The sequence below is a fragment of the Hemibagrus wyckioides genome, linkage group LG07 (assembly GCF_019097595.1).
Source record: "Hemibagrus wyckioides isolate EC202008001 linkage group LG07, SWU_Hwy_1.0, whole genome shotgun sequence".
Lineage (NCBI taxonomy): Eukaryota > Metazoa > Chordata > Actinopteri > Siluriformes > Bagridae > Hemibagrus > Hemibagrus wyckioides.
This window is the reverse complement of record NC_080716.1, coordinates 12488016-12511929: the sequence shown is the minus strand read 5'-3', so window position 1 is coordinate 12511929 and position 23914 is coordinate 12488016. Positions and strand designations below refer to the sequence as shown.

At 37.3% G+C, this 23914-nt stretch overlaps 2 protein-coding genes across 5 annotated transcripts in view; both read left to right on the top strand.

Annotated features, from left to right (window-relative positions):
* The window catches only part of rgs12a (regulator of G protein signaling 12a), a 36059-nt gene extending 23656 nt beyond the window's left edge, over nt 1-12403 (top strand). For both annotated transcript variants that reach the window (XM_058395509.1, XM_058395510.1), the window contains 12 exons: nt 1193-1336; nt 1434-1616; nt 2959-3100; nt 3247-3335; nt 3889-4077; nt 4213-4286; nt 5180-5306; nt 5682-5778; nt 6071-6138; nt 6996-7110; nt 8598-9035; nt 11825-12403. In XM_058395509.1, the coding sequence (XP_058251492.1) occupies nt 1193-1336; nt 1434-1616; nt 2959-3100; nt 3247-3335; nt 3889-4077; nt 4213-4286; nt 5180-5306; nt 5682-5778; nt 6071-6138; nt 6996-7110; nt 8598-9035; nt 11825-12078 (1920 nt within the window). In that variant the 3' untranslated portion in view covers nt 12079-12403. The remainder of the gene's footprint in view (nt 1-1192; nt 1337-1433; nt 1617-2958; nt 3101-3246; nt 3336-3888; nt 4078-4212; nt 4287-5179; nt 5307-5681; nt 5779-6070; nt 6139-6995; nt 7111-8597; nt 9036-11824) is intronic.
* A 1895-nt stretch (nt 12404-14298) lies between these two features.
* LOC131356159 (galactose-specific lectin nattectin-like) lies at nt 14299-23878 on the top strand. Of its 3 annotated transcripts, XM_058395034.1 has the most exons (9): nt 14299-14451; nt 16612-16650; nt 16797-16826; nt 17201-17286; nt 17461-17595; nt 17683-17794; nt 21200-21250; nt 22610-22639; nt 23193-23878. In XM_058395034.1, exons 1-9 carry the CDS (start codon nt 14343-14345, stop codon nt 23303-23305), a joined length of 705 nt encoding a protein of 234 aa, XP_058251017.1. In that variant the 5' UTR covers nt 14299-14342; the 3' UTR covers nt 23306-23878. The 3 variants fall into 3 exon arrangements, with proteins under 3 accessions (XP_058251017.1, XP_058251020.1, XP_058251018.1); XM_058395037.1 differs by lacking the exon at nt 17461-17595; XM_058395035.1 differs by lacking the exon at nt 22610-22639.
* The last annotated feature ends 36 nt before the right edge of the window (nt 23879-23914 follow it).

Below are 23914 nucleotides of genomic sequence, written 5' to 3'. Positions count from 1 at the left end.
TAGGACTTAGTTGGGCAGACAGAGAATTATCATTACTAATAACAATAATTATAAATTTTTTGACTCTTCGAACATTAAAAAACCCTTGGGCTCCTAAGAAGCAGCTGTCTGAGGAAGAGAAACTGAAGCTATTTGATGCCTATAAAGCAGAGAAAGTCTATAAAAAGATATCAAAGCATTTCCAGGTTACAATTTCTACTCGTCTAAAATGTCATTAAGAAATAACAGTTAAGAGAAAATATACAAGATACAGCAAGATCCTGAAAACCAGTTGCACGCATATGACGCTAAGGACCTGCCGAAAGTTTAAGCTGACACAGTAACGGTGGTGCACTGTTCATGATCTGCATGGAAGAGATGTCAGAAGGAAACCAAATCAGCAACAAAAGTGAATGTCTGATGCAAAACAATATCTAGATATGCTAAAGGTATTTTGGAAAATAGTGCTGTCAATGATTAAGTAAAAACTGCCACAATCACCAAAAGTATATTTGAAAAAAAAAGTGTTTGTTGGAAAGAACACCTTCTCAGATGTTAAGCATGGGGGTGGATCTAGTATGCTTTGGGCTTGTGTGGCAGCTACTGGCACAGGAATCTCTGAAAGCAGATGGGACACGGCCAGGCAAGAAACTGAAGCTGAAAAGAAATTGGCTTCTACAACACAGTGATCCAAAATATACCCTATGAACCGCTTAAAGACATGCAAGCTCAAGCTTTTGGACTGGTCTTTATGGTCTACTGAATTGAAAGTATGACATTGAAAATACACAGGTAATCTCAAACATGGTTTTTAAGTCGCATTCCAGTCACATTCGAGCAGATTCTTCAGGAACTTTCTTTATTATTTGTTGTAACAGCGCTCAGAGATACTGTAATGTTCAAGTATGTACATGACTAGAGTGGTGGTTGGATTTGTTCAGACTCCACACTGTATCAGTTGTATCACTTCACACAGACATCACATACACCTTCATATTGATGCTTATCTTTCTTCTTAGAACAGGAAGTAAAATTTATAACATGTTGTCAGAAACTGTTTAGGATGGTGTGTTTGGAACAACTCCTGGAATAAAGGAGCTATAAAACATGACTAGACTAATTAAATATGTATAACATTTTGTAGTGTGTTTCTCCGCTATTTTATTTTTTTCATATTTTGATCTCCATTGTGCTGTTTCATTCTTGTTCCCAGCTTTCCCAAAAGGCCAGGGAGATCTACAATAGCTTTCTCTCCAGTAAGGCCACTACCCCTGTGAACATTGACAGCCAGGCACAACTTGCAGATGATGTCCTCACAGCACCAAGGCCTGATATGTTCAAGCAGCCACAGCTACAGGTGAGCTTGAATGTGTCCATGTACACACACTCTAATGCAGATCTAAAATCTCTTTATCAGACTGACTTGATGAAACCTCCTTCTTGTCTGTCTGTAGATATTTAACCTGATGAAGTTTGACAGTTATGCCCGGTTTCTGAAGTCCTCACTGTATCAGGAGTGTATGTTGGCTGAAGTGGAGGGTCGACCTCTCCCTGACCCATACCATGTGCCCTGTAGCCCCGCCCCCTCTAAGCACAGCTTTATCTCAGAGCGCTCCACGTTCTCCACTCCAAAAAAGGTAAAGGGAATCTTTCCATGGAACTCATGTTGCATTTCAGTTCTTATTTGACTCACAGCACAGACTCTGTTTAATATTTTGGATTCAATTAAATAATTATTTGTTATTGTTCCTGGGAATAGCATTTGGGAATGCTATGGTGACCTACATGAGGAAGAATTTTTTCCACAATGCATTGTGCTGTGTTCTTCTATACAACGTGACTTAATCTGATGGCTGCAAGTAGCAGGCATTCAATTAGATTTCAGGGCTGCCTCCCATGCTGCATTCAACACATTCTATAAATAGGATTGCTAAATAGCCAACAGCATAGGTGTACTAGAATACTTTTTAGAAGGGTACAAGGCGGTTTGGGAGACGCCTCAAGTATTTGCGACTCTGAAGGTATAATTAACTGCTGTTATCAGAATCTGTTGAGAATACAATCACCATAGTTTTTATTGCTCATTTAACTTGCCTGATACAAAGCAGACACCTTTAGCTACCAGCTGGCTAGCATCAGCATGGTAGCTGAAGCAGAGCAGCAAATGAAAAGACAGAAAAAAAAAATACACTCTAAAGAGGAGTACATCTTGGTGATTACATTCATACGTCAAGAAGTAAAGAAAACACTCCAAAATTACAGATTAGCCACAAACCAGTCTGTTTTAGTACTCTAGCTGAAAGAGAATAAATAGGAGAATAAATTTGGAGAGTAAATAAACATACCAAGAGTGAACAGATATATCAATCTACTAATTGTTGTCCAATACTGAAATGCAACTCATCAAACATATCCTTTAGCTACTTTAGTTACTACTAAAACAGCTTACACACCTAATGATGCCTCATAAAAATAAGTCATCTACCATTCACTACCATTTTAGCAGAACGTCTACCATTCAACGTTCTATTAAAACACAGAACAAATTAATATCCCACCTGCATGTCAACATCCATTTTCCTACTTCTTACAGTGTTATCATGTACACCTTTATTCTCTCCCTACACTTACACTTACCCTGTCTCATTCTGTCTTGATTTCCTGTGGCTCTCCAGATATTTACCCTGTAGCCATGTCTGCAATTGGGGTGTGATAATGCTTGAAATACCGGAGCGGGCAGTCGGATGTATGCAAACAAATTTCCAGCCAATCCACCCCAACACCCCAGACACAGCACAGACTGTTAATTAGTATTACAGGATTGTTATAGCGACTCAGAGTAGCTCAGGAACATCATATTATTTTTATTTTTTAACAACACATCCTACAGACTGTAGCTTTAGTTAACTATAATTACACTAAATTGTATTCCCAGAGTTGCTGTATTTATTTTCTTGTGCTTTGTGATCTGTATTACAGGACACTCGGAAGCCTAGAACAGGCAGGTCGAGTGATGACCTAAGAGATGACCCTGACAGGAGAAATGGCATTTTCTCCTGGTACAGAAACAGGAGCTTTGGTAAAGGTCCGAAGAAAAGAGAAATAACAGATTTCAATTATAGTAAGTAATCATCTAACCTCCTAGTCTTTATGATCTTTACACAACCAGGTTAATCTTTTTAGTTGTGGATTGTGTTGTCTTGGTCTAGAACTATTTTAGCAATGCAAATATTTGTATTAGTGATTTGCTGTTTTGTGTTTTTGTAGACAGTAATGGGCGGAGGGAGTCTCAGGGGTCTTTGTCTTCTGGTGCCAGTCAGGAGTTCAACACACCCTGCTCCACATTGAGAAATGAGGTAATATAAAATGTTAATTGCAGTATTGCATATGTATATGAATGATGCTCTTTTATGGGCCTTGCATGTCAGAGTTTCTTATAAATCTTTAAAAATGGTCCCGATCATAGGGTCATTCCCTATGCCAGAATGATACTGGGTATCAGACCTCAAAATTGTAAAACAGATAAAAATAACAGCAATCTCTTAATAGCTTATTAACTGGCAATAACACAGTATGCAAATGTAAATATTGAGTTAACTGTAACACCTTATAAGGTACATTATTTAAAGTTCCACATAATTCTTCTGTTCAGTCCTAGGTGCTAGTATTCATCAGTTTTAAATGTTGTTTACCCTAGTGTTTACCATAATGTACCACATTCAGTAATATTCACATCCGGCCAGATATCAGATCAGTTCTGCTCTGTCTGATATCCCTTCTAATTTTTTTTATATAGTATTCAAGCATGATTGTATTGCATGTAATCCACGATGTGGCTTCATGAAGGTATCAACTTTAACAAGTTAACAAGATATGTGTGTGTGTGTGTGTTTGTGTTGGTTCAAACAGAGGAGTTCCACATGGGAGAGAGATAAATTAGGGCAAAGTAAGTCATGCACAGTAGCACTCCCAGATGGCTCCAGCTGCTGTGTGTGTCTGAAACAGGGAGCTTCCATCAGACAAGTGCTGCTGGAGCTCTGCCACAAACAAAGCATCAACATGGCTGCTGTCGATCTCTTTCTTGTCGGGGGAGAGAAGGTAGTTGGACTTTTTACTGTTTCCTGTTGTCAACTAGTTACTTTCACCCACTCAGTATTCAGTTCTGTTATGTTTGATGACTGACCTTGCACTGTTGTGCTTTTCTTTTTCTCTTATTCTTCCTTTTCTTCACAGCCACTGGTGTTGGACCAAGACAGTATAACTCTCAGTTCAAGAGACCTACGAATGGAGAAGCGTACTCTGTTTAGGTAAATTCTATATTTCTGGAACTGGCTGTTATCAAGATCAACCTTTTCACTAGGCACTTTTTAATGAGCACTACTTAGAAAAACACACACACAATAAGGCATTCACCCCAATAGGTTAACTCTTTCCCCAGCTGGCTGTGATGACAAGACACAACTATGTGTGGCTGGAAGTCTAGAGAGCAAAATTGGGAGGGATAGCATACTCTCTGGTCTGTCAATCACAATGAAACTAGCCAATCAGGTTAGGTGTAATATGTGGAAGAGGGTAGATAGCACATTCCTCTGAGTTGTGTTACGCTACATGAGCAGAAGTTTAAAAAGATGCAGAGGTTGTTTTCACATGTCTTGGAGGAAGTACGTGTTGGCCCCATGCTCCCTGGTTGGTAGCTGTCATGTGATAGGTGAGAGTTCACTAGTGGGTGGGAATTGGCAAGACCAAAATGGGGAGAGAAACTGGGGGATTTTGTTGTATTTATTTGTACCAGATCATTGTACTTTCTCCCTCCAACATGAAGATTGCAGCTTGATAGAATTTTTAGACCCTGACTTATTTATACTAGCATGAGAATATGTCTTTGATGGAGACTACAAAGCACTTTTGTAAGTCATTTTACAAACAGAAGTGTGCCAAATGCTGTAAAAGTAAATGTAAATGAATGAAAGAGTGCTCAGTAAAGTCTTCTAACATTGTCCCATTATTACATTATATTAATACAGAGCTCAGTTATTACAGCTGGCTGTAACCCTGCCTTCCAAAAAAAAAAACAACAACAGCCAGTCACTTTCCTGAAATATGTTTTCCTCCTGTTTATCTGAAGTGCATAATGCATAAGAAGCAGTATCAAACAATGAATGCAGACTATAAATATTTCTCTTCTGTCTACTATTTTTAGATTGGATCTGGTGCCTATTAACAGATCTGTGGGCTTGAAAGCCAAGCCGACCAAACCCGTAGCCGAGGTGCTGCGGCCTGTGGTTGCCAAGTACGGCCTGCGCCTTAACGACCTGGTGGCTAGAATAGTAAGTCACTTTACCATGGCAACATGCATTTGTGGCACCACATCTGTGGTGAAGCAAGGGTGGAGCTCGATGGTTTCCAACTGTACTTGAAAGTGCCTGTTTAGAATCAGATTTGCCACATAAAGAATCAGAAGTGGTGTCAGATAGAGGACACAACTGATCTGAGACCTGCACTGATCTGAAATAAATGTTTTGATATCACAGGATGTGGTGCATTATGGGAATATATATATATATATATGACATATAACATACTGCAGATTTCCATAATGCTATGGACCATAGCAATGTTTTGTGTCAGTGTTGGTCTTATATGTGATGCATGACATTTAATAAATTAACTAAGTACTCAATCTAAAACCCTATGTTTTTCAGAGTGGAGAGACTGAGCCGCTTGATTTAGGACTGCCCATATCAAACCTTGACGGCCTGCGAGTTGTCCTAGAGAGCTCAGAACCAAGCACTTCGAATGGTATGCATCTAAGAACACCTGCTTGCACACTTACACATATTCATTCTGATGCAGTTGTGATACAAGGCTCTCTAGCCGAGTATGTCAGTGTTTCAGAAGTGCATGTCCTTCAAGTGATAGGAGGGAGGACACAGGCCCACTTCTGTACACACATATAGCCTTGTATGCTACTAACAGATTTCCTGGAATTGAACCCACATCATATTGCTTTTACTGATAAAATGTTGTGTTAGTCCATTCAGGGCCATCACTAAAATTATATAACTCTTGCTTTGTTGTTGTCTGAAAACAGAAAAGTCTAAGACGCTTCCCTCCAAAACTCAGGGACCATCAGTGACCAGCAGGGGGCAGTCAACACAAGTAAGACAGCAGTTTTCTGTAATTTTACAGTAATTGTGGCTTTGGGCTGTAACAGTTTAGTTACTAAAGTGTGTGTGTGTGTGTGCATAGATACATAGATATATCCAGAGATCAGGTTAATGTTATTTTCTCTGTGCAGACTGGTATCTTCCCACTTATGTACAATGTTCTGGAATTGGCTACAGATACATTTTTAATAAAACATTAATACAATAAAAAAGACTTTGCTTGCAATTGACAGCTAAAAAAATGACAATTTTAATAATTAGGTATGTTGATGTAAAGGATATGATGTACCTCAGTTATTTCTGCTGTTCCACTTCAGGTGTTTTTTTGGTGTGTTAATGTTTTTCCTAATCATTTTGTCAAACATTATTCACAATGATATAGTTGTCAAATTCCACCAAAGGGCACATTTGACTCAGCTGATCATTACCTTATTAAAGGTGATTCAGATGTCTTGGTGCCGTGATTGAACATAAATCTAGATACATCTTACATAATAGACTGCCTTACACATAATGAATATAATGCTGTATGTCGGGTATTACCTGCAAAACAGAAACAAGTGTGACAGTCAAAGTCTCCAGAAGATTTTTTCCAGATGCTCAGAAAAACTGACCAGCCAAATATTCTCATTAAAACCTGTCTGAAGTGTACTGGAGACTTCTACTGTATTTTAATGGCATTTGGTTGTCAAGACAAACATTGCCGTTTGTTTGGTTGAGTCCTGTAGTGAAGTTGAACTTCATTATTTTTTTTAAAGAAAGCATTTCTTTGCATGTGCCTAAGAGTGTTTTACTGTGCTGTACTAACCACTCTCTTAATTATTAATATTGTCATTATTGCAATGTCAGGGAGATCACAGACCAGCAGAGAAACCTGTGAAAGGGGAAGGAGGAGATAAACCCCCAATCAGCGAGACACCCCAGAAAAAGAAAGGCAAGAAGATTCACCTAGATGAAGCTGAAGGTGACATTTGAATCTTTCTCATTCTCTTAGTCTCTTTCCCTTAGTGTTTTTTGATCAGATCTCACATTCTGATATTTTCTATTGCTACAAATTAGACTGCTGATGTGAGTAGTGGTCACCACTGACATTCTGTTATTTAACATGCCATAACAGTGGTTTTAGTATTGTACACTTGTGATTGTAGCATGCTCTGTATTTACAGATTTTGCATCCACAGTAAAGATTTTCCTGTTGAGGTAGATTACAGTAGATATGTCTGAAAAGAGGCTTTCCTGTTCACTGATTGTCATCATTTACGCCGTGTGAATTATTTGAAACATGAAGGCTGATTGAAAATATCCTGAGCATCCTCTTCAGTCATGACTAGACCCTCACTGTGCTCCTCACTTTTCCTTGTGGAAATCCCAAATTTCATTTAGACGATAATGCATAAAAAGTTGTAGCTAAGGAAAGTTAGTTCCTGTTGTCACTTGCGTATGCTACAGTAGCATACTGTAGCACGCTTGTCCTCTCCTTGTTCTTGTTTGCCTCTTTGCTGTTAAGACAAAAAAACAAATCCAGCTTGCCAAGTGACAGATCCCTGAATAAGATGAATTATACCTGGGAGTGTGCTCATTTTATACACACTTATTAAGAGCATCATTCTTAGATATCAGTTCATGAAGACACCAAACAATACAAAGTTTTTTTGTTTGCAGGATAAGGAAATGTAACTAAGATGTAAATGTTTGGAGAATAATAGCCTATTTATTGAGAGTACATGAGAATTACTGTGAATGTTACCAGCTAGAAGTCTCCATCAGTGACCACTTCAACAAAACAGACCTCATCTTAAAACAAGACTGATTTTGCTGGCTACATAATTACACATTCTTTGCTCAAATAATACACAGTTATAGAAAGGAGATTATTTTATAATCTCGTGTCATACAGGTGAGGACGGGTTCCCTTTTGACTCTGGTTCCTTGTAAGGTTTCTTCCTAGTCTCAAGAACTTTTTCTCATCACCATCACCTCTGGCTTGCTCATTAGAGATAAACTGATGCATTTCTAAATTTGATATTTATATCCTGAATTTGTATATTTCAGTAAAGCTACTTTGTGACATTGTGCTTTGCAAAGCTTTGTGACAATTGTCCACAGTTAAAAGCGATATAATAATCGCTTTAATATAATAATAAATGGAATTGTATTGAGTTCACTTGGACTGAATTGTTTTAGAAACTATTTAACATTTTGTTTTCCAAAATGAGCAGTATCATTGTTCACCAAGGATAATACCAGTATTCAATGATATAACCCAGCCCTACTACTATTTGAAAGCAGTAGTATAGTAGCATATTTACTTGAGATTTGTGTACCTAAATTGCTAGAATTTTAAATACTTACAAAATACAGTTTTTGCTTTCTCGTAGCTCTCTCACTGCGGAGTTCTCTTGATTCACTCTTGCTTTCTCTGTTTCTTTCTCTGCTTATTTTTACTCGCAGAGTTCTTCGAGCTGCTGAGTCGTGCTCAGAGCAGCCGTGCTGATGATCAGAGAGGCCTGCTGAGAAAGGAGGACTTGGTGCTGCCTGACTTCCTGCGTCTGAAGCCCGAGCCTAGTGCACCTCCATCCTGTTCCACTCCCACCTCCCAAAAAAAACATGCTCAGGTCTCCAGCGAACCCCCACCCATTACCTCCAATGGACATAACCCCAACGCTGAAGACGAGACAGACGCATTTTCCCCGCCCCTCTCCCCCATCCTCCGCCCACAGGGCCCCCCAGGGCAGGATGGAGAGGGATTGTGTGACCTCACCCTGGTGGGTGAGGGAGACATCAGCAGCCCTAACTCTACTCTCCTACCCCCTGTGCCAACCTGCCCGCCCCCTCACGATGCCAACAACACTCCTCCGTCGCCTTGCGCTCACAGAAACCCCAGCTCAGGTATTTCTCCCGGATGACTAGCCGTGTGTTCTCTAGCGTGTGTAGTGGGCGTATGTTTGTGGTGGCTGACATTTGTACATGAATAAACTTTATGCCTCAGATTGTAAATATGTTAATACGGTCAGATAGAACTGACATTCGACAGCTTTAGATGCACTTTATGGTGTTATAGAACACCTCTCAGTTTTGCTCTGGGTTTTTCTACAAATCAACACACAGTTTTTGTCAGAAAAAAAAAATCCATGTGGAAAAAAAAGAAGTTTTTAATACTAATTTCCCTGAAATGTAGATTTCTGTTTACTTGCTTTACTCTGTTAATACCAATGTTTTTGACTATTGTATTACAAACTTACGACATGCCATAGATGCTAAGGTTATTAGTTTTCTACACATTTCACTTGTTATGTGTGGCGAATCTTAGTGTTTTAATCATGTTACGTTACACTTTTTAATCATCATGTCGGGAGTGACTAATGATTCATCATCAAGTGTTTGTCACTTTCTATTCATCCTCCTAACCTGCAATTTAACAAAGCTGAAGAGTTATGTGTTGACCAGCGAAGGCTTAATAGTCGACTCCAGAAATATTGGTACCCTTCATGAGAACAAACAAAAATGTCAATATGAAATAAATATCGCATATGAATTAGAGATATTTTCAGCTTAACCATGCATGGAGGCTTTAGAGCATTATTTATAGCAGTATTAGAACACTATTTTATTCTCTTTATAAGCATGTAGTTTGAAACAATTTAAACTATATTTGGTGAAGTGCCTGTAATGAGGCTCTTGTATGATGAATGTATGATGAAGGCACTCTTCTAGATTATTATTATTATTATTATTATTATTATTATTATTATTACTTCCACAAATAATAGTTCAATTGCAGAGAGTCAGCCATTGCAAAACTTCGATGTATTGATATGTTGTTTCATATAATGGCCAAGTCATAATTCTTGGCAGGTAGATTTATCGGTTTTGGTATAATGTATATACTGTGGTGCTTTAAATCACTACAACTGGTCAAAGACCAAAGTAAAAATTCTTGAAAGTAACTTTCTTTCAAGGACAAAAATTGATGTATGTTTTTTTATAAATAATTTCTAAGGCCACTAATGGTTTCTACTCATCTGAGACTAGTTAAAAAGTTTTTCTGAGAATGATTTTGGGTAGAAGAATTTAGAGTATTTTTTCCCGCTTCATGAAAGAATAAAACCTTGCTTTTGTAGGATAGTGATAAGGGTGGTGTGATTATTTGATGTAATATATATATGAAATTTATATAGTTGCATATATTTTTTGTGGAACATCCACAAAAGAAACTATTTTCTGTAATCATGTATGCCACCTTTTCACTGGATATTAATTCATAAACCGAGTTCACACAGGTTTTGAGAACGGACATAAACTTCTGTAGCCCACAGAATATTTAATTTAAAATAGAAATGTAGATAATTCCCCTTTCCTTTCACTACATGTATTACTGACTGAAAATATTCTGCATCTAACTTACATGTAGGAAAACCCTATTATTTATCAGCTGGCTAGCTTGCCACAACCAAATGTTTTGGAACAAAATGTGTTTCAAGAACCTTTTTACTCCACTTGACTAGAAAACATTCAGCAGTGCTGTAGGTGAACTTTATTATACAATAATTTTACATAATTCTCATGAAGGATGCCAGTAAGTCTGGAGCTGACTGTATAACTACTGTTTACTGAGCCTCTTGCAGTGTAAAGCAGCCGAGGCTGAATTTCTTTGTCCATCAGCTGCCACATTATAAAAAGCACAGCGTTGTTAAAGTGCAGGTCATTCTGCCTCTGCTGTAGATCATGTTGATTTTGTGTGTCTAATAAACGCTAGAGGTGAAATCACACTAGACTTGCTTGTGATCTTGTGTAGTATCCCTCTTTGTAATTATTTTCCTTCCATGTTGATTTTTCCATCTTTTCTTCCTATTTTTTTTTTATTCATTTTGATTTCTGATTCCACTCACATTCGATTCATGAAAACTTGAAGACACATCAAATACAAATATCTCCTTTTTTTTTTCCAAGTCCGAGTGTCAACTCAAAAACCACTTGTCTGGACACGAGTATATTTGGGAACAGGAGAAACCGAGCAAATGGTTTTTAAAAAGAACCACAGGAATAAAACTGGTAAAGGTGTTAAAACCATCACGTCATTTAGTTAATATTCTAATCGTTTTTATTGCAGACCCAATTTATCTTATCAGGCCATGAGGACAGATTAGTTAGAAATAATTGAAGAAATATCTGAAGCAAGATCATTTCAAACGACTATGCAAAATGAAGAGAGGAATTTGCAGCATACTATGTTTTCATTATTAGTTTGTATTAGTCATATGTTTCAATATTAGAATTATCATATAATCATAATACCCTATTAATATTTGGATATAAAATAGTTTATCCATTGTCAAATACTATGGTGTTAAAATTCACATTCCAAACCTTTCAAATGAATAGTTTTGCCTTGTAGGGCTTGTTGTTTTTTTGCTGGTTAAGTAAGCACTGAAATTCAGTTTAATACAGTCCCTTTAATAAATTTGTCATAAAAAGCTGTGATCTTCAATTTACTCTAATTGGGCTGCGTTAGAGAAAATATAAGAATGTATGTAATATGGCTTCTCCAGTGCTGGGACTGGGAATCACCGTGATGAAGGACATGACAAAATCCTAACATAAACAGTCCTGCTTTTTCTTTTTTTTAACAGTCATTGACCAAGTTGCTCCACATACTCTTGAACATTTCTCTTTCTCAGGTGCAGTGGATGAAAGTGAGACTCCAACGAGCCACCAGCATGAAAAAACCTCAGAGCCTTCTTTTGAGCAAAGGACTGAGGTGGACGATGCCCCTCAGGATGAGAGCTTTGAGGGCTACGCAGCTGAACTCCGTCAGTGCCAGAGCAAAATGAGGAATGGGACTTACTCCTCTATCCATCCTCCGCGTCCCCTCAACAACGTGTCACATGGCAGCCAGAATAACACAACACAATACAAAGCTACATTTGTATAAAAAATGATAACGACATTGAGATTTTCTTTCTTTTTTTTTTTTCTTTTTTTTTAGAAATGTGCACAAAAAGCACAAATGGTGATTGTGTATAAATGTATTTTGTAATGATAAACAATAACTTATTGAATGATAATGTGAAAGCTGTGATTTTACATTTTTAGATATTATTAGAAAATACAAAAAATAATAAACATGATGTAAATTTGGGATATATATACAGTAGGTCCACTGATGAAGATATAAGCAGTGAATCTGCTTCAAATGTTAATAGCAATGAATGAATGATTGAGTGAATGAATAGTAATAAAATCGATCGTGTTCAAGACCTTTCCTTTGTGTACTTTACTTCAAAAACTCAGACAGACTGCTGTCAGTGTTACTTAGTGTTATGTCCAGATGTGGATGTGGACACACCGACCAAGAAATTTCATATTTATGAAGCTCTTTGCTGTTTATAATAAGCTCTGCTCATCAGTTTTCCACTAGATTTGGAGCATGTCTATGAGGATTTGTTCATTCTGCAAACAAGAGCATTGGTGATATTAGGCACTGATTTCGAGCAAAAATGGCCCGGGCAGAGTCAAAGTTTCGGTTCATCCCAAAGGAGTTTAATGGGGTTGAGGTCAAGGCTCTGTTCTTTCACTTGAGTTCTTTCACACCAACCTTAGTAAACCTTAGAGCTCGCTCTGTGCACAGGGGCATCATGCTGGAACAGAATTGGGGACATTTAGTTCCAGTGAATGGAATTAGTAATGCTACAGTTTGCAAAGACATTGTGTTTGTGTTTCCCAACAGTTTAGGGAAGACCCACTTATGGATGTGACGGTCAGCTGTCCATATACGTTTGGCCATATAGTGTAGTTTCAGTTGTCACAAGTGTTGCTTCTTAAAAGAATTTTTTTTAAATAATATGATGACCTGCATTGATTTGTTCTTCAGTACAAAAGTCATGGTCTATTATCCCACTAAAATGTATGTGGTGGGAAGGCACACATTTGGCCACCTCTACTCACATGTTCAATTCCATAGGAAATAAAATAAAGCTTTTATTCAGTGGTATGCAATTGGTACTCAACCGTATGTTTTTTTTCTACAGTAAATATTTGTCACAAGTACCCAGTACTTCAAGCATGACTGGTCTATTCAAATGAACTATATCGCTCAGGGATGTCTTATATCATCTTGAAAGGGCGAGTGTGGGTGAAGAGTACGGACTGTGTAGTGTTTCTGTGTATGATTTTCCATAATGGTTTCCTCCTGGTTGGTGGCTGGGTAGTTTGGCTATGGATACAACTAAATAAAATACTTTCTTGGTCAGTGATGTTCTGATGATGCTCCACAAATTTTGCATGGCCCCTTTGATGCAAAAACAAATGTGTGCAAATGCAAGACACATCGACTAAACAAATAGCATAAAGGGTTTAGACTTCATGCTTTGCAAACAAAAGCAGTAAATGATTTCCATGTCACACTGACTTGCACGACACCTGTTTAACAACAAGCTATTTTGCCATTTTCTTAAGAGCTAAGAGTCATCACAACTGGACACTGGACATCGTATCCAGTAAGGGAACATACTGAGCACTGATGATCCATGGTTTTTGTGGTTCAGTGTAGGATTACACTGGTATAAAATGTTCAAACTGCTCACCGTATATCCCATTACTTCATGTCGGTTGGATGGCCTTTGTTTACATGATTCAACTGGGAATTGTCACTTGCTGTATGGTCCTTCACTCTTATTTCTATTAATATCTATAGTGTTATTTATCTACAGATTCCTGGGTTTTGGATTTTCTGGGGTTTTGGATAACTTTGCTAAAGATATTTTTTAAATCTTTATATCCACTATATCTATTGGCCTGTTTAAATTGATATATTGAAATATTTTATTCTGCAACTGTTTTAAATAATAGGTTTACTGCTCCGATGATAATATGTGTTTGTTTGTTTGATTGTTTGTTTGTATTATGAAGTTTACTATTTGTGTGCCAAGCAAAGGTATTACAAAAATGCAATTTCTTAATGTATTTTAAGTTAAAATAAAGGGTTGAACTGATTTCTATTATTAGGGAAAAATGTGAGTATAATGTGCGGCTATCCATCACATGATGATTTAATTTAAAAGTACTTTACACATTTCCTGTGAAATTGGAGGAGCTTGAGTATGGAAAGTCATGCTAATGAGCTTCTGACCTAAAGCCATTTTGGGTACAGTAAGGCACACTTCATTACTCATAGGACGTCTCCCAATATTTCGAACAATGCCATTCAAGAGTGCTATGAAATTCTTAGAAATACAAAAGCAGGAGAATAAGAAAAACACAAGCAGGAAGGAATTGATTGTGCATCGTCATATGTTCCCACGCACAGGTAAGTGTACATCTATTTATTTATTCTGGGACGTGAATAGAAATGTGAGGAAAAGCACTCTGTGGTTGTAGTTTTTTGTTTTTTAAAACCTTTGTAAAATGTGACTTTAACTACAAACCACAAGCTAACTTATTTTCCACATGACTTGCAGAGAGACAGAGAGTTTGTTGCCGTTCTGCTTCACTCCATTTTGTAATGCTATATACGTTGTTAGGGATAAAACAGAAAAATGTTAAAATTTTAGGGTGCTCCTCGATGTTAGTGTCAAAATATTGGAGATGGTCAATCAAATGAAAGATTCAATTCAATTTATTTTGTATAGCGCCTTTTACAATGAACATTGTCTCAAAGCAGCTTTACAAAAGAAGAAAAACAGAGAAAGGAGAGGGGGGAAAATGAGAATAAAAAATAAAAATAACGAAATATCTAGAAATAAGAATAAATCATTAAATTTAATAATTAAACTATTTTATCCCTAATGAGCAAACCTGTGGCGACGGTGGCAAGGAAAAACTCCCTGGGATGGAATAAGGAAGAAACCTTGAGAGGAACCAGGCTCAGAAGGGAACCCATCCTCATTTGGGTGACACAAAACAGTAAATAATGTAACTGTAGCTGATTAATGTCCTTTCTACAACAGCAATCAATGGCCCATGAGGAAATATTAGGTCATTGTAGTTTCTAAGGTCATTATAGACACTAATTCTTTGCTGTCACAAGCTGACAGATGAAATGACAGATCTGTGACGGTGTGAAAGTCCCCAAGTAGCTCTGTCAATGGCTGTCTCCGGGTCCACACAGATCCATCCACAGTATCAATGGGCACCACCAAGCGATGAGACTCTGACCAGGGGTAGGGCAGTGGTCACAATGGAAACTGGCAAACACTGGGAGCTCAGGAGTGGGGTGTATAGCTCGACAGAGAAAGACAGAGAGAGAAAGAGAAAGATATTAAGTATGATTCTGATCATGTGATGTTTAAAGACGTATGATTATGTATAAAGTGCAGGCAGGGACTCCGGCAAGACTAGCTATGACAGCATAACTAAAAGGGAGAGCCAGAAGGTGACAGACATGAAGGCTTCCCGGGACATAAAGCATCCAACCACTTCACAGTATCCCAGTACACCAAACACTCTATGCCCATGAACCTTCCAGATCTGCTCCTTTACCTAAGAACTATATATTAAAAGCTTGACTAAACAAATGTGTCTTCAGCCTAGACTTAAACATAGAGACTGTGTCTGAATCCCGAACACTAATTGGAAGGCTGTTCCATAACTTTGGGGCTTTGAAAGAGAAAGCTCTCCCCCCTGCTGTGGCCTTTGCTACTTGAGGTACTACCAAGTAACCAACACCCTTTGATCGGAGTAGGCGTGGCGGATCATTAAAGACTAAAAGATCGCTCAAGTACTGCGGTGCGAGACCATTTAGTGCTTCATAGGTCAGTAACAGTATTTTATAATCAATGTAAAATCTGACTGGGAGCCAATGTAGTGTGGCTAAAATAGGAGTGATGTGTTCATATCTTCTGGTTCTAGTTAGGACTCTAGCTACTGCATTCTGGACTAACTGGAGATTGTTTATGCTCCTACTGGAACATACAATAATCCAACCTAGAGATGGATGCTGGTCTTTAATTTTCAGTTTTAACATAAGTAAAGTAAGATGTAAGATAAGTAGACCAACTTAAAGTATGGAAACTGCTTTAGAATAGAACACACAATATTTCCAGGTAATATAATGCGTTATCTGGCTAGACCATGAATATTAACAGAGAATGTTCGGCATAAGAATAACAATTAATGTGTGCATATTGTGAATCAATTTTATGACCGTGGGTACCTGACTATTGCGGTAGACTTTTAGTAAATTCACTTGTCTAAGAAAACAGTGAATAAAACTCAAAGTGGGAGAGTTATCATCCTCAGACTTAAACTACAACATGTCCTTTATTGAATACTCATGCAATAATGACTTTTGCATGTTTTATTTGCAAATTAAATTTATTTTTATCATCAAATATTGTGGGCTATGTTTTGTATTCATGCCATATTATTGATAGATAATTTACTTCAGTTGTAGGTTATGGCACTTCACAAAATCAGGGTGAATACTAATGCAGGTCACTGTGTCTACTCTGTTATGTTCTCTCTTTAGACATGTCTTCAGTACTGCTGTTCATTCTGATTTTTTCAGGTCAGTAGGTTTTTACTTTACTTTATCACAAACACCTCTAGTCAGCTGGTTAAGTGTTGGTTAAACACTGTATGAGTTTATGAAATAAAAGATGTATGCATACCTAATACTAGCTGCAACAAATATTGGACTTTTTTACCTTTCAGGGTTCTGGACACTTTCCTTCACACAAACAGGTAAGCTAAAATTTTAGTAGTTAAATTCATTCAAAGTGTTTTTCACTGAGCTCCACACACAGTACTCAAAATTAGAAGAAAAAAAATATATATATATATTATGGATAATTATCATAAAGCAGCTTTACAGAAATATATAAATTCTGGATATACATTTTAAATTTATAAATTTATCCATAAAATTCCAGCTTCATTATTCTCTCTTTCTGGTGTTATTTTTCCTCCTTTATACAGTTACATGTTACACATGATACATACTTCAGTTAGATTGCAGCAATTGTTCTAGATAAGAAGCTGTTTCATTCCAAACCCTATACTACTATATGAGTAGTATATATCACAGTTTTTATACTCATTATGTGATATCTTTTAAGCTCTAAAATGCCAGCGTGGCTGGTCACAATTCGGATTACGTTGCTTCAGGATCTTTATAACTTCAACAAGTTGGGGTGATGCAGAGGTAATCTTTTCTATCATCATTTTTTTCTGTCTATCTATCTATCTATCTATCTATCTATCTATCTATCTATCTATCTATCTATCTATCTATCTATCTATCTATCTATCTATCTATCTATCTATCTATCTATCTATCTACACAATATGAACACAATATTATTGTGATTTCTTCCAGCAAAATTGCATGGTTATGGGAGGGCATCTTGCATCTGTGCACAGCATAGAGGAGTACAATTTCATCCAGGCTTTAGTCCTAAATGCATTTAATTCAAATGCACAAACATGGTTAGGTGCCTCTGATATACGGGAGGTTTGTAACACAAAGACTCCATTCCAGTATATATTTGAGAATACACCGCTTTACTTTGTGTTTAAAGCATTCCATATATTCTTCTAGGAAGGCATATGGGAGTGGACTGACGGGTCAGCATGGGACTACATTAACTGGTCTGGTGGACAACCTGATAATGATTTAAACATCGAGAACTGTTTGATGATGAATTTCCCAGGTTTTCCAATTTAATATTTATATTATGTACAAAAAAAACCAAAACAAAACATGGCAAAATAACAGTAGCTCATATCATAATATATTATATACACTACCAGTCAAAAGTTTGGACACACCTTCTAATTCCATGGTCTTTCCTGATGTTTATTTCTTTCTACATTGTAAAACAATGCTGAAGGCGGCTGAAATACACAATAATGTCCTTTGAACAGTTGATACTGAGAGATGTCTGCTACTGATGCTCTGTAAAGCCTTCATAACGGCTCTAATCTGAGGTGCTGTTAATTGGTGATTTCTGAGGCTGGTAACTCTAAATGAACTTCTCCTCTGCAGCAGAGGTCAGTTTTGGTCTTGCTTTACTGGGATGGTCTTCATGTGAACCAGTTTCATCATGGTGCTTGATGGGTTTTGCAAATGCACTTGACAATACTGTTCTTGCAAGAACTATTCCAGAACACCTGACCTTCGTGTCTTAAAATAACAACTGACTGTTTTTTGTTGTCATTACATATGGATTACTTAAGTCCATGTGTGTTATTTCATAGTTTTGAAATCTCCAGTATTGTTCTAGAATATAGAAAATAAATCCCTAAACAAAAAACATTGAATTAAAAGGTGTGTCCAACCTTTGACTAGTAGTGTATATTGTAATTATATATTACATTAATCTTATAGTAATTACAATCTTTTACCTATCTGGCAGTGTGTTTAACATCATTTGTATTTCATAGCAACATGAATTCCCCTGGGCATGGTTATATTAAGCAAGAATGCACGAATGCATTCATTACTTACTTGCTGTAAATTGCACATCGTACCCCATATATGCTCAAAAGGTTATAATAGGCAAATTAAAATTGTAACGCTCTTGGTATTGTTTAGGGTTAGTGCTAAGTTCCATAGGAAAGTCTGCAGATTTGAACATATAGGTCAGATTACAGTATGAATAAAGCAGTTCATGAATCTGTCATACCACATCAAAACTCATGGTGATTTAGATGGAACTGATGAATCTGCTTTAGCTGCATGGAAAAAGCACCAGCTCTTGTCTTCACACTCCTGTTATGTAAATAATTAAACCAAGATAAATCAATTTCCACCTTTATTATGATATACAGCAGAAGCCAAAATTCTGAGAGCTGTGATATAAATGTTTTCTTATCTAACAAAGTGTGATTTTTGTGGCCTGGTTTATATAATTCAAAGCGGCAAATTAAGTTGAGGGGTAGATTTAACCTTGTTGCAGCTCCTTTGTGAATATATTGCTCCATAGCTTATTGCTCATTGAGAGTCAGAGGATAGATGTGAATGTGTGATGTAGTGGGTAATAGTGCCATCACAGATGGGTAATTTAATTATATATATATATATATACACTATATTGCCAAAAGTATTCGCTCATATATATATATATATATATATATAAATATATATATATATATATATATATATATATATATATATGATATATATATATATATATATTCCACAGTCAACTATATATATATACACTATATTGCCAAAAGTATTCGCTCACCCATCCAAATAATCAGAATCAGGTGTTCCAATCACTTCCATGGCCACAGGTGTATAAAATCAAGCACCTAGGCATGCAGACTGTTTTTACAAACATTTGTGAAAGAATGGGTCGCTCTCAGGAGCTCAGTGAATTCCAGCGTGGAACTGTGATAGGATGCCACCTGTGCAACAAATCCAGTCGTGAAATTTCCTCGCTCCTAAATATTCCACAGTCAACTGTCAGCTGTATTATAAGAACGTGGAAGTGTTTGGGAACGACAGCAACTCAGCCACGAAGTGGTAGACCAACTCGTCCAACATCAGTGTGTGACCTCACAAATGCGCTTCTGGAAGAATGGTCAAAAATTCCCATAAACACACTCCTAAACCTTGTGGACAGCCTTCCCAGAAGAGTTGAAGCTGTTATAGCTGCAAAGGGTGGACCGACGTCATATTGAACCCTATGGATTAGGAATGGGATGTCACTTAAGTTCATATGCGAGTCAAGGCAGGTGAGCGAATACTTTTGGCAATATAGTGTATATATACACTATATTGCCAAAAGTATTCGATTCGAAAGGATGTTGGACGAGAAGGCCTGGCTCTCAGTCTCCACTCTAATTCATCCCAAAGGTGTTCTATCGGGTTGAGGTCAGGACTCTGTGCAGGCCAGTCAAGTTCCTCCACACCAGACTCTGTCATCCATGTCTTTATGGACCTTGCTTTGTGCACTGGTGCACAGTCATGTTGGAAGAGGAAGGGGCCAGCTCCAAACTGTTCCCACAAAGTTGGGAGCATGGAATTGTCCAAAATGTCTTGGTACGCTGAAGCATTCAGAGTTCCTTTCACTGGAACTAAGGGGCCAAGCCCAGCTCCTGAAAAACAACCCCACACCATAATCCCCCCTCCACCAAACTTTACACTTGGCACAATGCAGTCAGACAAGTACCGTTCTCCTGGCAACCGCCAAACCCAGACTCGTCCATCAGATTGCCAGATGGAGAAGCGTGATTCTTCACTCCAGAGAACGCGTCTCCACTGCTCTAGAGTCCAGTGGCGGCGTGCTTTACACCACTGCATCCGACGCTTTGCATTGCACTTGGTGATGTATGGCTTGGATGCAGCTGCTCGGCCATGGAAACCCATTCCATGAAGCTCTCTGCGCACTGTTCTTGAGCTAATCTGAAGGCCACATGAAGTTTGGAGGTCTGTAGCGATTGACTCTGCAGAAAGTTGGCGACCTCTTCGCACTATGCGCCTCAGCATCCGCTGACCCCGCTCCGTCAGTTTACGTGGCCTACCACTTCGTGGCTGAGTTGCTGTCGTTCCCAAACACTTCCACGTTCTTATAATACAGCTGACAGTTGACTGTGGAATATTTAGGAGCGAGGAAATTTCACGACTGGATTTGTTGCACAGGTGGCATCCTATCACAGTTCCACGCTGGAATTCACTGAGCTCCTGAGAGCGACCCATTCTTCACAAATGTTTGTAAAAACAGTCTGCATGCCTAGGTGCTTGATTTTATACACCTGTGGCCATGGAAGTGATTGGAACACCTGATTCTGATTATTTGGATGGGTGAGCGAATACTTTTGGCAATATAGTGTATATATAATCTTAAAGTAACGTATATATATAATTAAATTACCCATATATATATATATATATATATATATATATATATATATATATATATATATATATATATATATATATATATATATATATATATATATATAAAATTTAAAATAGCTTTAGAAGGTTAAAAGTGTGTTATTATTAATATTCTAAATTATTTCAGTTAAAAATAAAATAAAAATCTGCACACATATATACAATATAATTTTATGTATATTAAAGTTTTGTCATTTATTTTTTTTAGTTTGTTGGAATGACGCAAACTGCGCAAACCTCATGCCATCAGCATGTGCTAGTGAGTGTTTCTCTTTCCTACCCCTGTATCTTTCAACTGTCTAATAAACGTTACTTTAAGATTACAGATCTGTTTGCCCGGATAATAATAATGATTATATTGTTTAATATACAGTGAGGTCCATAAATATTATATTGTATTTATTGTTATTTTAGCTGGCTACCACAGCATACTGGAGTTGAAATTGCAGACAATCAGCTTTTTTTCTTTCTTTTTTCTTTTTTTACCACTTTTCCCTTTTTCTAAGGAACCCAAAAATTATGGGCAAACTAATATATTTGTAAATTAAATAGTTATATTAAATATTTAGCTGCAAGTCCTTTGCAGTCAATGTCTGCCTGATATCGGCCAGGCCTGCTCTGCCAGGTCTTTACAGCAGTTACCTTAATTTCCTGTTTGTGCATGGGGTGTTTTGCCTTTAGATTTGCCTTTGGTGCATGCTCACTTGGGTTCAGGTCAGGTGATAAATGTGGTGACTGCAAAACCTATTTGCCTTTAGAAAGCCTTAGGTTGCTTTTTAATTATGGCTCTGGCTAATGTGGAAGCATTTGGCTGAATTTGATCTCTGATAATATAGCCTTACACACTTAGACAGAATTCATCCTGCTGCTTTTGTCAACAGTCACATCGTCAATACTGTCTGTACAAGAGAACCATTGGCAGCCACACACGCTGACGCTATAAGTTGAGGTGGAATGCTTTGGATAATGAACAGTTGCATCTCTTCTCCATCTGGTCTCCTCTGTCTATAGGATGTTTTTCCAGAACTGTACAGGCTTTAATAGACGTTTGTGGATAATTCTAATCTGGATTTCCAGCTTTTAAGAATAAGAAAGCAAAATTTTTAGTAAAATTTCAGCTACATAATTGGGCCTTCATTAACTTTTAGAGTGAAGTTTTAAAGGTACACTGCATGTACTGTTCTAGGTAAAAGAAATATACTGAAGACGAAAATGTAAGATTAGAGACCCGGGCTGGAGCAGCAAACTGAACTGAACTGGGCAAATACTAGAATCCAGTAAATATCAGAAAAATAGTCAAAAGTAAATATAAAAAATTAATAAAGGCTTGGAATCATTGCTAGAACTGGAACTGGAAGTGTTAGGCTGGGGAAGAGAGCATGCAGGTATGTGTGTATGCTGAGGTCCAAGAAGAAGATTGAGTCTCTCATCCAATGTATAATTTTGACCTTTGCATGGTCTAGGTTTTTGTATGTGAACAGAGACAGCATATACTTCTTCAGCTGAACAAATTCTGAAAAATTTTAATTAAAAAATTCTAAATTTTTAATTCTGAAAAGCACACATGGCTTGCACAATCAAAATGAAACACAACGTTTGTACCTTTTATGTCCTGCAGAGGCAGCCATCCCAGCTAAGACCTTATCAGGTACTACACAACTGTTTTTAAGAATACTGTAAAAAAAAAAAAATAATAATAATAAAATAAAATAAAAATAAGCATGGAATTTTCCTTTCTGACATTTCAGTTTACTTTTTCTAATTTAATTTATTTAATAATTATATTATTTTTTTTAATTAATTATAATTTTGTACAGTGATAAAATTCAAAATAACTTCAAAAACACACCTCCTGGAATCTGACATTGAAGGCCTTGTCCAGCAGGTAACATGCAATCATCCAGAGTAAAAAAAATTGGTGTCCCTCACTTCTCTTAAACACACTGCATGTGATTTCTGCTGATTTCTTATTAGCAACAACAAAAAATAAAAAATAAAAATGGAAAAGACATATTTAAAGGCGTAGGAGTGATTGACTTTTTTCCAATAACAATTTGCCACAGTCAGTGAAACATCTTTATTATATTTTATAATATATTTGTAATAATGGAAAGAATGTTATATATTCTTATTTATAGATACGTGTCAATATATTGCACTGTCATGCTGTCATGACACAACTCTGTCTGTTGTCCCTACAGGTCAAACAGAGCCTGATGGACAGAGGAATGCCAGCCAGTGCTACACTTCGATTGCAAAAGATTTCCAAGAAGCCAACATAGACTGTGGCATTTGTTCAAACATTAGAGCTTGAATTTCATAATTAGGAATAAGACACTGAAAACAGACTCATGCACTGTAGAGTATAGCCAAAAGTTTGTGGACACCTAGCTCTAACACCCATATATGCTCATTTGCTATTATAATAACCCCCACTCTTCACAATTTTGGCGAAGGTGGGGATTTATTTGCTCAGCCAAAAGAGCATTAATTTGGTCAGGCCCTGATGTTGGGAGAGGAGGCCTGGGGCTCAGACAGTTCATCCCAAAGGTGTTCAGTGAGGCTCAGCTTAGGGCTCTGTGCTGGACAATCGAGTTCTTCCTCTCCTCCAAACCGTGTCTTTATGGAGGTCACTTTGTGTAGAAGGGCATTGGCACGTTGAAATGGTTTTGGGTCTCTTAGTTCCAGTGAATGGAAACAGTAACGCTACAGCAAACAAAGTCGTTTAACTTAATTGTTTTGCCTCCAACTTTGCAGCAACAGTTTTGGGATGAGCCACATAGAGGTGTGTTGGTCAAGTGTCTACAAACCTATGGCCGTATTGTGCAAAGTATATTGTGTATAATTATATTGTGTTTATATATATGCTGTATATTAGAAGAAGTATAATAAACCATGACAGTAGACCTGTCTCTAAACTTTA

Bases quoted from the DNA above. Each gene is read 5' to 3' on its own strand.
- LOC131356159 (XM_058395034.1), top strand. From the start codon at position 14,343: ATGCCATTCAAGAGTGCTATGAAATTCTTAGAAATACAAAAGCAGGAG. The intron at 16,651-16,796 runs GTCAGTAGGTTT...TTTACCTTTCAG, and splicing joins GTTCATTCTGATTTTTTCAG to GGTTCTGGACACTTTCCTTC. The intron at 21,251-22,609 runs GTGAGTGTTTCT...TATGTCCTGCAG, and splicing joins CATGCCATCAGCATGTGCTA to AGGCAGCCATCCCAGCTAAG.